General features: G+C 34.9%; 1 protein-coding gene across 1 annotated transcript; it reads right to left on the bottom strand.

The window, feature by feature from the left end:
• Positions 1-10,791: 10,791 nt before the first annotated feature.
• On the bottom strand, positions 10,792-13,071 carry LOC111375931 (protein FAR-RED IMPAIRED RESPONSE 1-like). Its single transcript, XM_022998855.1, has one exon. It carries the CDS (start codon positions 13,069-13,071, stop codon positions 10,792-10,794), a length of 2,280 nt encoding a protein of 759 aa, XP_022854623.1.
• Between the last annotated feature and the right edge of the window lie 2,719 nt (positions 13,072-15,790).

The raw sequence follows: 15,790 nt of genomic DNA, 5'->3' as shown, positions 1-15,790 counted from the left end.
GTTAAAATTAATTGTTGACTTTGACTTAAATTTTAACAAGATTTTAAGCCACACCAATCAAAGGCTTAATTTACAAGTTCTTGATTTTCATTTATTATTGTTGTTGTTGTGAAATTAAATTCAAAAAAGTTTTAAAGAAAATCATTTTTGAAGTCAATCTCACTCCTTCAAAGAAAAATAGGAATTCTGCATTTTCTTTACAACTCACTTGATCAATGATCACGGTAAGATTTTGCACGTGATCATGTTATGTCAATAATATTCAGCATTGTTTAATATAGCAACGACAATTAAAATATTATTCATAATGATTTTTTTTTATTTTTACTATTATTTTCCTATTAATTTGATTGTATAATCATTCAAATGCGTTATTGAATTAAAATTTAAATACAATAATTAATCATTCACCACTATATAAAAAATATTGAAAGGGATAAAAATTAGCAAAAAGAGAGACAAAAATGTATAAAAATGAATATGGTTAGGGTTTGGATCGGGCTCTAGTCGAGTCTAGCCGCCCCTTATATTTGTCCATGGAGAGAGATGGCTATGATTAAGTTCCATAGAAACTATCAAGTCCACATTAGGGCCCCCCGGGGCATATCCCAACGATGTAAAGGACATGAGTGAGGTTATTTCATGTCTTGCTGACAGTTGCAGTGTGGGGGTTCGATTCTTAAGACATGAAATTGGACTTTTTGTAGGTACATTGTACATGCAGCTCTTGTTTCTTGACTTGCTAGAGTACATCCCGTGATTTATCTCTCTCACAAAGCTCTAGGGACGGAGCGGTGGGGGCCCTTAAAGTTGGAATTTAACCTTTTTTTTTTTTAAATTATCAAGTCCACATTAGGGCTTTGAGCAATATAATATAAACATGGTATGATGGTAAAGTCCGCATGACGTTAAATTTGTCGACTTTCTTAACAAGTGCCCTACTTGTGATTAAGATAGAAGAGTAGTCGAGGCAGCAAATTGAATGTTTGTTTCATTATTTATGTACTTTGGTATCTAAAGTAGTAAGAATTTCAATTTTGTGCTTGAATCATTAAGGTAAAAGGGAAGAAGAATTAAGGTGATAGTGAAATGTCTTTATTGGAACTGCTTAAATGAGATGACATAAAGAGTAACTTTAATTTGGACATCATCGAAGCTTTCGAAAATGATACATGCTCGTGTCTTTGTATGATGTCATCTCCTTTGATATTGCAATTAGGGCACCCCAAAAGCTTTCATAATGAGAAAGCAAATATTTATGATTTTCCAAAGCCCTATTGTCCACCGTTTGTCCTTGACGTAATGAATAATTTTAGTTCATATGAAAAGCATTACAAATAATTGCATTGTTGGCCTTAATATATTGTCCCACAAATTATTTCTTACAATTTATGTAAGTCTATAACTTTTCGTTAATGGTTACACAATAATTCTTTAAATATATATATCCCAATTGACATGATCAAATCCGATTACCTTAGTGAACCCAAAATTCGACGCGATGATGGATGTCACTTAGGACTCGGACTTCGACCTTTTTCGACTATAATGAATGTAACAAACCATTGGTAAAATGTTACTTTGGTAAAGCTTTTTCTTGTAAAGTAGAATCTTAATCTGAAAAGCAATAAAAAATCTCAATCAATATGGGAAACATTTTTCATAATATCTAACAAAAATATTGGATTTTGTTTTCCCCATTTTTGAAACCAAAATGGGGATATTTTATCTTGGAAATTGATTGCACAATTATGTGTGGACATATTTTTTAATAAAAGCCACACAAATTGAATCAAAGTAAGAGAATTACTACAGGTACAACATTGTTGACAACCCTATCACATTCAAGGGATGGGCTCACAATTAAAATAATTGCGGACCCCACGTTTTGATAGAGGGCTGGGAAAAAAGTGTATAGCACTTAGCATTTTTCTCAAAGTATTCTTTTGAGTTCAGTTCGAATTAAAATTAAATTGGTTTTAGGTCCTTGAACCGAGGACTATATAATTAAAATCCAGTTCTTCAAAAATAACCAAGTTGTTAATTGGACAATAGATTGAGGGTCAATAAGTAAGAAAATTTAAGAAAAAGTAAGAAGATTTGGTAATGGTCAAATGGTATTTGTGTCCACCTAAAGTGACAACAGGTGTGGCAGATTCCCATGAGAAAAAAAGGTTGCGCGTGCACTGGAGCGATGGCAGAGGGTGGAGTCGAGCGGCGGGCAAAGTACGGATGAGGCGAAAACCAGCGGGAACCCATCAGCTTCCGACCACAAACTAACTCTCCGTGTCTTTGTTGTCTCCCTCACTTTTCTGCTTTTTTTTCACTTTTACTCATAATCATGCAAACCATTCGCATAAGCATGGACGTATTCTTAACTTTGAGGGGTTGACCGAATTTAATGAGAAGAAGGGTTCTATATTCTATGTTCTGCTCAAAATCTTGTACTTTGATCTCATCCCATCTCTCTCTCTCTCTCTCTCTCTATCTATGTGTATATTATATGTATATGCGACCAATAAAGCCTGTAATAAAGAAGCCTGAACATAGTTAGCACTTGCATTGTCTCCTCTTCCTTTTTTTCTTTTTATTAAATAATTTTTGACCAAGACTTTTGGAAATTATGTTAATAGTGCAATGAATGAATTAATTTTTCCACTTGTCAGTGAATTTATGTCCATGTCTTCGATTGATCATTAAAGTTTTAAAAGTCGAGTTTTGATTTCTGAATTTAGGTCAATATTTTCGATTACTCACTGAAATTTAAAATATCGAATTTTGGCCATTGAAATTTAGAAAATGTTGTACGTTATTTATTAGCATAAATGTTGAATTTTGAAAAATGTCAAGTTTACAGTGAGAAATATACACCATATTTCAAATTTCAGTGCCCAAAACTCGATATTTTAAATTTCGGTGAGCAATTGAAAACATGAACTAAGTTCATTGATCAAAACTCGATATTTTAGATTTCAATAACTAATACAAGACATAGACCTAAGTTCAGTAACCAAAAAATTCGATATTTTAGATTTCAATGAACAATACAAAACATAAACTTAAATTCAGTGACCATTGGAACAATTAACTTGCAATGAATCAAGCTGGGATAAGTGACCTTACTCATCAAGGGTTTTGCCAGAGATCTCGAGCCATGTGGCCCATGATATGTGGCATTATTCGTTAAGTTGTTTGATGATGACTAGTCAAATTTAAGCTCATTCATACTCTCTTAGTATTATTAAATGGAAAATTATGTGTGTACAGAATTTCCATCACAAAAGAATTCCAGGCACTTACATGGGGATGGGTTCCATGTAAAATAATCCAAAAAATTACCTACCCAATTCACACTGTGTGTATTCTGTAAAGGTGCTGTAAAAAAAATTTCTATATGTCTAGGAGCTCTATCATTAAATTGGGTTGTACTCGATAACAGGGTTTGACAAACCTCCAACCAATAAGTGGGGGACACATGTCTCCTTGGATGGACAGGGCCGATGTGGCCCTGTCCTTCTAGATATCGGCCCTGTCCTTCTAGATTGATCATATTAAATTTTAAGTAATAAAACATGATTGGTCATTGAATTGAACTGTTACGCACTTAAGCATGTGGAATTTAGTTCTCGTTTGTCCACCATTAATTTCAATTCTATTATATTTCATTTTTTCTCTTATATTTTCAACCACACAATCTTTCATAAAATAATATTACATGAAAATTGAAATCTTTTCCTTCTTTTTTATCCACATATTTTTCAAAAAAATACTATTCCACACATTTTCGTCTCTCCAAAATGGAGGCCGAACAGGGGCTTAGTAAGAAAGTTAGCTTATTTCAATTGCCAATTCTTTATTTTTTTTTATTTTTTTTTCACTATATAAAATCATATCCCTCGATGAATATATACTAGACCCGAATAGCGGCGTGATTACATCTTGTACTGGTTCACAATTGGAAGCCATCATCAACCGAACATCTCAACTGAATTATGAGTTCAGTTAATGAAAGAATTGGAATAATATATCCAGGGAAAGGAGCAAAGGGACATTAAAAAAAATAATATATATATACACACAGAGAATTAATACATAGAAAAAATCCAATAATCTTTTTCACCAATAAAAATCTAAATGTGCTTGGGGCAGCCCTAAACCCCTCCTTCTGCTCTGAATATATCATTGAACCATTATAATTAGTATGTGTAGAAATTCATGGTTTATATATTTAATTTAAATGTGTGAATTGAAAAGGTCTTCAATAAGTATGCTAATTGGGTACAATTCTTCAAGTACAAAAGGTACCTAATAAGGAGTCATAACCTTTTGACAAAATGTAATTTAGACCATCAATCTTGAAATTGTATGATTCAATGGTTAAAATGAATTTGTGTCGAAAGATGCTATTGTTGGGAAGAGACACGTGAAAATCTATAAATATGACATTCTTAATTCCATTTTCTTCACTCCAAATAATTGATTTCTAATTCATTCTGACTCCAAATTCTATAAAAACAATTTTCATACTATTTTCGATTTTCACGTTCGATATCTTTCGGTCTAGAAGAGTACAATCCAGATTTGGTTCCAACGGTAAAATTAATATTGTGTTATATTAATTTTGAAAGAAGCGTTGTACTTTATAAGATAGACGTCTATTTGATCAAGTTAGCACTAGCGCAGGTGCCAAAATCTGTTTTAAGAAGATTTGCATTTGTCACCTCTGTTACCTCGCTTCATTTTCATCTCATTTGAATTTCTGTATTTTGTACTTTTACTAAGTCATGATTTGCTCATACCATATTTTCAATAAGTCGTTACTCTATTCGTATATGCATGTATTTTTAGTTAAAAGGATAAATTTTATTCACCAATAATATATACATCGCTTATGATAAATAAGAATTTTAGACGAAGTAAATAGGTATGAATTAAGAGGACAAACGTAACAAATTAATTGCAGAATTTACAACTCCTAAATGATTGAGGTTGGTGGACGGCAAAAATTAATTTATCAACAGTTCATCCTGTCTAAATTCAGCCTAATTGAGCCTCATTTTATAATAAGAATGAACTTTAAAATAATAGATTGACGAAGAATGTGTGACTAAAAATATAAAAAAGTTTTTTGAGGTAGTATGTAATATTATTTTATTAAAAAATGTGTGATTTTAAAAAAAAAATAGAGAAAAATATATATTTTGAAAATAGTTGAGATGAGCACCTACCTCAGTTCTCGTCTCTCTTGGCCGAGCATTCTCACGCTTCTTCTTTTCCGTGGAAAGAGCGTGATGAAAACCATAGGTCACTTTTCGCGTTCTTCTATTGTGATAAAAAATTATAGCCGACATCTCCTCTGTCAAGCTACGTTTTGTAGGTGATTTCCTTTGAATGATTTCGATATAAAGTTTCTCAGTTTTATCTAATATTTCCAATTTTATTATTATTATTATTATTATTATTTTTGTGCATTTAGAAATTTGAATATGGGTGCTCTTTCTTATGGCCAGAAATCTCAATCCTTATTTTCACGTTCTTACTGTGACCAGAGATCCCAGCCAACGTCTTCTTCTCCAACTTGCTGTGTTGTTGAAACGATTTTTTCCAATGATTTTGGTATAAAGTTCATTATTTTAACCTAATTTTTTTTTTTTTGTTGTGGGTTCAAAAATCCGATTACCGGTGTTTTTCTATGACCATAAACCCCAGTCGACATCTTCCTCTCGGTGACACTACTTTGTCTATGCGGTTTTTTTTTTTTTTTTGCATTTAGTGTTGGGTTGTGTGCTCATATAGTATATTTTGTTATGATAAAATAATCATTTATTATAAATAAATTGTGGTTTTATTTATTTGTTGCATTATTCATTATTGAGTATGCAAATTAAAGTGCATACGATCACTTGAGATAATATAAGTTGGGTACTTACGCTGAAAAGTACAGTATGACACAACTTATATTTTGGTCATAAATAATTTGTTCACAACCAATGTATAAGGGTTGGCACCTTGTACTGGAAGGTTGTAGTGTTGACCAAGTCACTATTTGGGTTTGTGATTTGTCCTTATTACAGAAATAGTTAAAGGTGACACTAGTACACTTGGAGTGTATTGAACGGACCGCGTGTCGAATTTAATTCTATAGCATGACCGTGCGGAGAATTAAATTCCACTACACCGCTGTGTATTTCATCTAAATCCCTTGACAGGATTATGTATATCTTTTCGTGATTTTAATTGTTCTTTGATTCATCAATGGGTGAGATCAATTTGATTGGTCAAATATCTCGATAAATTGGGAACTTGAGAATGAATGGAGAAGAGAACATGAATTCATGTCGGGAACCGTCACCCTGAAAAATGGGTGGAGTGACTACTTAAGTATTTTCTGTTGAACGGTTAAAATCTGAGTTTAGTGTTTAGCGACGGCTAAATTTCGACATCTGTGATTAGTTCACAGGACCGTTGAAGAAAATTAAATTTAAGTTAGCGAGAATAATTAGAGGGGCAAAACGGTCATTTATGCTCGTACCTAATTATCGAATCTCAGACGGGGATAAAATACATATACAACAGGTCAGAGGAAAGTATTACAGATTTATTGGCTTCTGTGATCTTATATATTCCGAGAGTTCAGTCTTTTGCCTTTAGTGGAAAAAGTAGAGGCTAATAATTAGATTGAGTGGTCTAGGGTCGACTGGACAGAATCTAATTATTGGAGCTTGGAAAATATATGTCCGATCAGGTCCCTGTGGTAGCTCCATGAAGTATTGGAACTTAATTACGGTAATTATAATAGTTTTGGGCTTAATTGTAATTACAATAAAGTTTTGTACTTAGTTGTAATTACTAGGAAAGTTGTAAACTTAATTATAATTGTAATTAAAGTTCGAGGACTACACATGTAATTAAATGTAAACTAATTGGATTTGGACTAGAACTCCTATTTGAATGTGGAATTATTGTTGTATAAGGATTGGAACTCTTTGGTCTCTATATATAAATATTATATGGATCCTAGATATCCAAAGGAATAGAATTGTACAACATTCATAATTCCATGGTGTTCAATTTTTGGAGAGAGAAAAATAGAGAGAAAAATTTGTTTTTCTTGAATTTTCAACTGTTCGGTTCAAGAATTGGTTTCTTGATTTAATTAAAAGAAGGTGCCCACCCACCGGTGCAATCTTGACTTTGGAGAATGCCACAGAAGACTTGGAGGTTGGAAGTATCAAGTTCTTGGAATTAAAAAGCTGGAAGTTCGTGATCCAAAAGGCTGAAAATTCGTGATTCAGAATTAATTCAAGAATTGATCGTCGAATTTAGGTAAAAATTCGAATTCATTATATTTGATATAATATGCACGTGAACATCTAGAAGATTTTGTTTTTGAATTAAAGAAATTTTTAATTTCTGACTAATTCCGCTACCGCATTCCAACAACTGGTATCAGAGCAATCTAAATCGTTCACGTGCTTTTTTTTTTTACAATCGCGCTACACGGACAGATTGTATCCAGATGAAATCCCGACTGAGGTGGCCAAAAAAATGAAAAAAAGAAAAAGAAAAGGACAAATAAGGGCTGAAAAGTAAAAAGAGAAGGACAAATTATGACAAATTAAAGACTTTTTTTGCAGCGCCTTTTGACCAACTCTCCTTCCCATTTCCCTCATTTCATCCTCCACCGTCCACTCCTTTTGCCCCAATTAATCTTCTATTATTCTCCGGCCAAACAGTAGGTTTCACCCAAGGAACTCGACTCTTTCCATCAATGGTTTTCGCCTCCACTCCGACTGCTCCTGCATCCATCATTTCGTCGCCAAACGCATGACCATCTCCGGCCGGTAGCAAAGTCAGCACTAGAATTCCGTCTCTCACTGCAATTTCAATTTTTAGGCTTTGCACAGGTAGAAAAACCAACTTTGATGCATAAACGTATGTGCTAAAAAAAATTTGTAGAATCAATAGTTGAAACACCAAAATTTTCCATTTTCCAATATTTTCCTGTATGTGTGCTAATTCATCTATGTTAGAAGACTTTTCTTGAATTTTATAGTTTAAGGGGGGAAAGAAATGGCATGTCTTCAAATTATGAGTGTTTAATGTTTCTGCTAGTTGCTTTATGGGGATGGAAATTGGGCGGTAAGCTCGAAATGAGTATTAAATGAGAGAATTATGAACGTCTAAATTTTTCAAAATTGTGTGAGCTGTTGGAATTTGCAGATTTGCAAAGAATTAGGTGATGGTTGAGACAAGTTTATACAAAAAGTTTGTTATTTATTTATTTATTTTTAAAGGCTTTGTCCAAGTTCATTTAATGTCAAGTTACACTCATCGACAATTTGGTGTCTCTTCTCACGTCTGTATAAATTACAAGTTGGTGTCTCTTGTCACGTTGGTGTAAAATACAAGTTGGTGTCTCTTGTCACGCATGTTTTTGTTACTATCCATGTATTTGGTTACAATTTTTTTTATCGCTCATTTCGGGTTTAGTTATACTAATTCTATCATTTATTCCCATCTTAGAATGGTTGGAAGAAATTCTGGAATTTGTTATAGTTGTAGATCTAAAAGCCACTTTTTTGCCGAATGCCCAAAGAAACGCCGATGTCCATCATGCAAGCATGGATTCGAGAAGTGCTTCGTCGTCAAAAAGGAGACTGTCAATAAAGGTCGTTTATTTCTTTGCTGCAGTGCCAATTGTGGTTTTTGGGAATGAGTTGTCAAAGAAAAGTCAAGCGATCAATCCTCTAGCGGCACAAATGGCTCAGTTAATGATGCGGCAAATGAAAGAGTAGACGATATATCATGCATGTTCCAATCTCGCATTCGCCTCAATGATGAAGTAGACCTTCGGATTTCAGTGAACATGATGATATGCAAGGCAGATGATAGTGCAGAGTCGAATGCACGGGGAAAGGGGTCGACTTGATTAGTAGTTATGAGTCGAATGAATTATGACATGCACTTTTGTATGTGTAGGATTATTATGATTGAATCCACTTAAACTATTCGAATGTCAATGGGTACATTGCATATTTTGTAGCCTTGCATGTATTCAAAATTTACTTACAAGTTAAACCACTGCTACTTAAAACTAATTATAAGGCTGGCCTCTATATGGATATACTTATAATTAGGTCAACCTTCGTGGTGCTTGTCGAGAACGATGCATAATGCTTGATGAGTGGCAACCATTGTTCTGATTTAAGAAGTTTGTTAGTTGTGATAGAAAATGGAAGGGGAATACTAAAAGTAAAATGGAATAAACGGCAGATCCAGTTGAAAAAACCCTCCAGCTAAGATTAACCTTGGTTCAAATTTGATAGATACTCTGCTTCATACCCTATCTTTCCAGCCTAAATATATAGCAATGATATAAGGGATTGTAAACGAAGGCAAAAACAAAGACCAAACAACTTTTTATCTTTTAGATTTAATTAGACGATGTAGCCGGACTGTAGAACATCATCAGATGAGCCTTAAACTGTGTATACATTATAGAGTATGCAAAGACAAAATTCTGACTAAAATTCTTGAATCCCAACATCTCCATGGTTGGAGCTGGCATCCCGATAGAGCTTTCCATCATGGTTTTTATAAACATCTCTTCACTTGTGTTTCTGTAAAATTCTGAGTAGCCTCTTCCCTCCATGAAATTCTTTCCTTCTTCACCCTGAATTTCCTTCACAATGAACTCACGAACTCTTTACTGCCTAGTGACAGTTTTACAGATAGCTAGTCCACAAAATTCTTGTTGTTTGATCGATAAGAAAATCTAATCTTATTACCTGACTAAGGTTTAATCCTCTTTAAAGCATCAAGCAAGCTTTGACAAGAAATAGAATAATGGAAATGGGGAAAATCAAGACCTTTTGAATAAAACCTGTACCATCTATTCTTTTTTTTTTTTTTTTGCTTGCAATATGGGATATGATTAAATAATTACAGGTAATGTCATGCTCTGATAAATTGCAAGAACTTAATTCGATTAGACGAAACCTTCCCTAGAACCCAGAATATCATTGCAAGAATTCTGTTGAATAAAGCAATAAATCAATCAAAACATTGGCAGATGTCTTATGGACATATGAAATCACTATTACTTGCTTAGCACATGACAAACAAAATCACATACAAGTTCAAGTCTTTCCATCTCACGCACATAATTTACACAGAAATAATAGTGGTGAATCTGAATAGCAAACACCCCAAAACTTCATACAGTAGCATCCATTGTTAATAACTTATGCAAGTTTCAACCCATCAAAAAAAGCTTGGCATCGACCTTCAAAAAAATATTTGGAAGCCCAAACCTTTATCATTATGGCATTACATGACCCCTCACTTGCCTGAGCCACCTTGGTCAGGTAAATGCGAAAAGTAGTATGGCATTGCTTGACCTACAATACATTGAGAAAATTGAGAGCTGCATTCATGAAAGAAATATACATCGGAAGTTGAATGTCATACTTTGTTCTTACCTTGTGAACTATACATAATGTTTGTTGATGAAGAGGGGACGAAATTTGAAGACGGCAGCACACTTGAAAGGGAGAATGGTGTCGTGATGGAATATTGTGTTAAGGGGAATGTCGTCGACCTGGGGTACGGTAAATATGAGGTCGGCGTCTGCACTGAATGTTGTTGTGTTTGAGCATGCTGAATGTCGACCACACTCTTAGCTATATCCCTTTGCCTTGTGCTTGGTCGTTTTCCTTTGTTTGGTGCTGAGCTTCCCTAAATATGCATAAGATGTGATCAGTATTAATTATTAGAGACATTTGAATTTTAGATTCCAAGCTTCGAACATACCTTGCCTTTCTTCGAACTTGACTCCAACGGACCTTTTCTTCGAAGTTTCTTGGGGGCCCCTTTTGTGCGCGACCCCACTGGATCACGTATAGTCACACTATCATGATGTTGAAAATCATTGAATTGGTCCGTATTGTCAAAAGAATGTTTGGATATAGCATTGCTTCCTGTACCCGACTTCTTAGACATCATGAGTTCTTGACGCTGAAGTTTTATCCATTCCATAATCACACGTGCTCGACCCTCATCGTCTGCCGCGAGGTCCGCTACTTCTTCAAAAGCACGGCACATGTCGTTGTACCTCAACTGCTCAGGAGTACTAACCAAACCATCATAATTGACTGCGACCCTAGTGTGTGCTCTACTAACGTCTTTCCTCCACCTTCGCAGTATGTACCTCTCGGGAAGTAATGTGACGTCACAACGAATCAGTACTGCAATAGCATGCCTACAAATTATCTCCCTAAACTCGAACAAATGGTAGCTGCAAACAATATCATAATTTTGTCTATCAAATGAGACTACGAATGTTTTCTTCCTCCTTATCCCATCGCCCATAATGTCCTGCCGAACCTCATACATCGTCCCTGAGGGTCTCTCCGAAGTAGAGATGAGGTCGCAGTAAACCTTTCCCGTAAACTCAGCCTGAGCCTCCTTGAATTTAGAAATAGTGTAAACTGATTGAAACTGCTGCTCCATTTCATAATCTGTAGCACACGGTAATGTTTGCGCAAATGATTTGAAATCAGCTTGGAACTCTTTTTCAACTTTACTGCGCAGTGCTCGCTCATACTGTTCGACAAATTGCTTTAATGACGTCTTCGAATGCACATACCCATCAAAGAATGCATTCATACTCTCACTTCTCTGTGTCGTTGACATCCCTGCCCAGAAAATAGTCTTCAGAAAACAAGGAACCCAGCGAGCTCTGTTTGCATATAGTTCGGACAACCAATCGTTCTTATGCAAGCCATACGTATCAATCATACCAGCCCAACCTTCTTCGAACTCCTGGACAAACTGTGAATCGTATACCAATCTGTGTATCGCTCCAAATATTGATGCCTTATTTTCGTGGTGTCCAAACTTCTCAGGCAACTTTTTCAGAATGTGCCACAAACACCATCTATGTCCTGTGTTCAGGAAAACTATTTGAATTGCATTTTGCATTGCCCTGTCCTGATCGGTAATTATCCCCTGCGGTGCTTGTCCATGCATACACTGGAGCCATGTTCTAAACAACCACACAAAAGTTTCTGTGTCTTCATTCGATACCAATCCACAACCCAACAGTGTGGATTGTCCGTGATGATTAACGCCAACAAAAAGGACGAATGGCATGTCGTACTTGTTTGTCAAGTAAGTGGTATCAAATGTAACAACATCGCCGAATTCCTTATACGCTTGTCTACAGCGATTATCTGCCCAAAATATGTTCTTCAATCGAGAATCATCGTCCAGATCCATACTAAAGAAAAAGCCCGAGCACTGTGCTTGCATTTTTGAAAAGTATGTTTGTATTGCGACGGCGTCCCCTTTCCTAAGTCTTAATCGTCTCACTTTTTCAATGTAATTTCGACAATCCTTTTCCACGCAACTCATGTTCTCATAACCACCTGCTTCGACAACAGCTGAATTGTAACTTTTATGCAATGGAATTCCTACAAAATCATTGACTTGTAGCTTGCGCTTTACATGTGTACTCAATTCTCTATTGCAGCGAAATAACCTGGACTTCGAAGGGCTAGTTTCATGATTGTGGTCAGGGTTGACAGTATTAAGTCTCCAAACACCATAAATATCTACAGAAGCAGAGATTCTCGCTTTACAACCCATCTGTATTGTTGGTTGCGGCTTCGAAGATCCATCAATATTTTCGTTTCTTCGATCTTCTCGACTACATGTCACTGTCACATATCTCAACTCTCCATCATCTCCCCTTTTCGAATTTCTTTTCTTAACCGAAAAACCAACAGCATACGCATATTTCTTGTACATGTCAAACATATCTTTCAAATTTTTAAACTCCATACCCACCTCCGGCACTATCAAATCATCTTCTAAAGAGGTTTCACTTTCCACTATGTTAGCGGAGTCCACACAATTCTCATGGTCAGATGCTGCCAAAACACCATCATCTTCACCTTGCACTTCATCCATAATTTCTTCCCCTGCAATATGATAAGATAGCACACGTTCAATAATCCACAATAACAATATTATAAGGTTATTATCAATCACAGTTTTCATTCCCATAGAGTGCCTTTGCTTGTCTAATAATTTCAATATAATGGTAATCTATTACATAGCTCATTTGATACATTAACCAGTGTTTAAAATGGTCCATAATAAACTAAATAAAATTGAAAATACGGTAACAGCATGTGATTGCTGCACTGCAGAATCGTAATAATGTTGCACAATTTCTTTTGTGATCCCCATTTTAGACCATCTGCTGAATCGAAACTCCAGAAAGTGACCATACTAATTTACACAACCATCATCAATGACATGGAAAGATTGGACAAAAAGCTATAAGATTATAGCTTTTTTGCAAATAGAGTTCACAAAAGTTGGCTTCTATCACGAGCTTACCACAAAAGCTGGGCATTCATTGGTGCAACATAAAGCTACAACAAAAAGACGTGATTTGGTAACACACACTGTTCAATCTTATAATTTCAATATAATGGCAATCTATTACATTAGCCAGTGTTTAAATTGGTCCACAATAAACTAAATAAAATTGCCCACAAGCTCAGTTCGATCATAAGGTTGCAAAGCTTCAGAATGATAAATAAGTAATGCCTTATTGGTCCTAAAATTGTTAAAGTTTTCCCCAAACTGTTACTGCATATTAATTGAACATTCAATGCTGTTTGTCTAGTTAAATTGGTGCACATTAATGTCAACCCCACAAGCTATAATAACAATAAAAAATCCTACTAATTAAAGAAGTGAAACTTACTAATTAACTGTTGGAAAACATAGACACAATGGCTCGCTCCAATGGCGAAGACAAAGAAATCGGGTTTCGATTAATTCTTTAGTTGGCTGGCCGGATTTCTGAACGGGACGATATCGACGTCGGCCTTGACAATGGGACAAAGATTGTTTACTTGGAACAAAGACTGATTGAACCGGTTTGTAAACGCATGTGTTCTTCTCGGCTTCGTTGCTTTGCATAGGAAGAAGATAACGCCGAACGACCGTCGTTCAAATTGGTGTAAATGGTCAAAACCAAGAATTCAGAAATTTTCTCTCTCCATCACGTGCACAGCTTCCTTTTTCTCAGTTGTCTGAAATTTATTATTTTATTTGTTTGCTTTCTCAGTCCCACGTGTGTGCACTTCCCTTTTCCCTCCAAAAACTGATTTTACATGGAGGAAAATTTAAATCCCTGTCAACAGGGTGTCGATCACCCTGTTTGAGAAGATTAATTGTTTTTCATATAGATGTATTAATTATGAAGCCAAGGAGACAATTGAAGAGTGACCGCCTGCCTGGAGTTTGCAGAATGTGTACTTTGCAATTGAATTATCAAAACTTGCATCTGTGATCTGACGTAAACTTCCTTTTTTTCGTTAATTACAGTATTCAATGCTAATTGATTTAATTGATGGCGTTAATTACAGTAATGCCATTCAATGCTAATTGATTTAATTGATGGCGTTAAATCCGTACTGCCATTTTGACTGTTACTTTGGTATCGGATCTGTATGGTGGCGAGCTGATGAGGTTCAGTTGCTGTTTTGGGTTGCTGCTATTGGATGCTCGAAGTTTTTGGAGTTCAAGATTTAGATTAAATATTGGGTTTAGATTCAATTAGTTTTTAATTTAATTCTTGAGTCGTGAGCCACAAATAATTGTTATTTTTATCGCTTCATGAATGTTTTAAATTATTGTTTGAAATATTATCATTCTAGATATCATGACATATAGATTTATTTGTGACATCGCTCGTGATACTATGAATATGATGCATATCATTTAACACCGATTTTTCTTTGATTTATTTAATTAAATTAAATCTTTCTGAAAGGAAAATTGTTAGTAATTAAACCGTATATTAATTTGATTAATGTGAACGGTTGATTATTATTTTAGTTTTCCTTGATCGATTCAATTTAGATTAAATTTTTCTGGACTGAAAAATCATAATAATTAGACTGTATATTAATTTAATTAATATGAACAGAATATAATTATTTAAGTTTTCCTTGATCAATTTAATTTGGATTAAATTTTTCTGGATGGAAAATTCGTAATAATTATACTTTATATTAATTTAATTAATGTGAACAGTTGGTAATTATTTATTATGAAAATCCATCACTTAAAAAATATTGAGTGGGAGCGGGTGTTTATTCAAATAAAAATTCACGGTCTCCTTTGGTCAGTCTATAAGCAAAGTAACGCGCTTGCCTCGTGCCGAAAATGCAACGGACTCCCTATAGGAGGGCCGCGTGGTTCAAGTTGCTTGATTGGATTCCTTCACGATAAGATTGTCTAGATAAGAATATAATTTGTGATCATCCTATAGATGGCGAAATTATTTTCAAGTATCTTGAGATCTGGACAAAGGTTATACACTCAAATCGAGATCATCTTCGAACCTCCTATAGAGGCTCTCGTTTATAACCTTGGTGACCAAATAAAACGATGCTAGGCTTAATGTAGACATTTGTTGTCAGATATATTTTGTCTAGTGGGAGGGTCTCAACTTGATCAGTGGACACATTGACCTTTCCTATAGAGAGGCATGTTGGATCACGAGGATCTAGTCATCGTTGCATTTTTGTAGTTAGATGGATCTACATGTGCACTCATGCATCATATGCTAAATTCTTATTTGCTGCTCAATTTTAATATGCAATGTATGATTATTTTTATGCGAAATATCACTTGACCAATTTTTCCGTTACTTTAAAACAAAGCCAACTAATCGGGAAAAATTATGTGGATTGGAAACGTA

The sequence above is a fragment of the Olea europaea genome, unplaced genomic scaffold (assembly GCF_002742605.1).
Source record: "Olea europaea var. sylvestris unplaced genomic scaffold, O_europaea_v1 scaffold1431, whole genome shotgun sequence".
Lineage (NCBI taxonomy): Eukaryota > Viridiplantae > Streptophyta > Magnoliopsida > Lamiales > Oleaceae > Olea > Olea europaea.
The sequence above is the reverse complement of the archived record's forward strand: the minus strand, read 5'-3'. Positions and strand labels throughout refer to the sequence as shown.

Bases quoted from the DNA above. Each gene is read 5' to 3' on its own strand.
- LOC111375931 (XM_022998855.1), bottom strand. From the start codon at position 13,071: ATGGGAATGAAAACTGTGATTGATAATAACCTTATAATATTGTTATTG.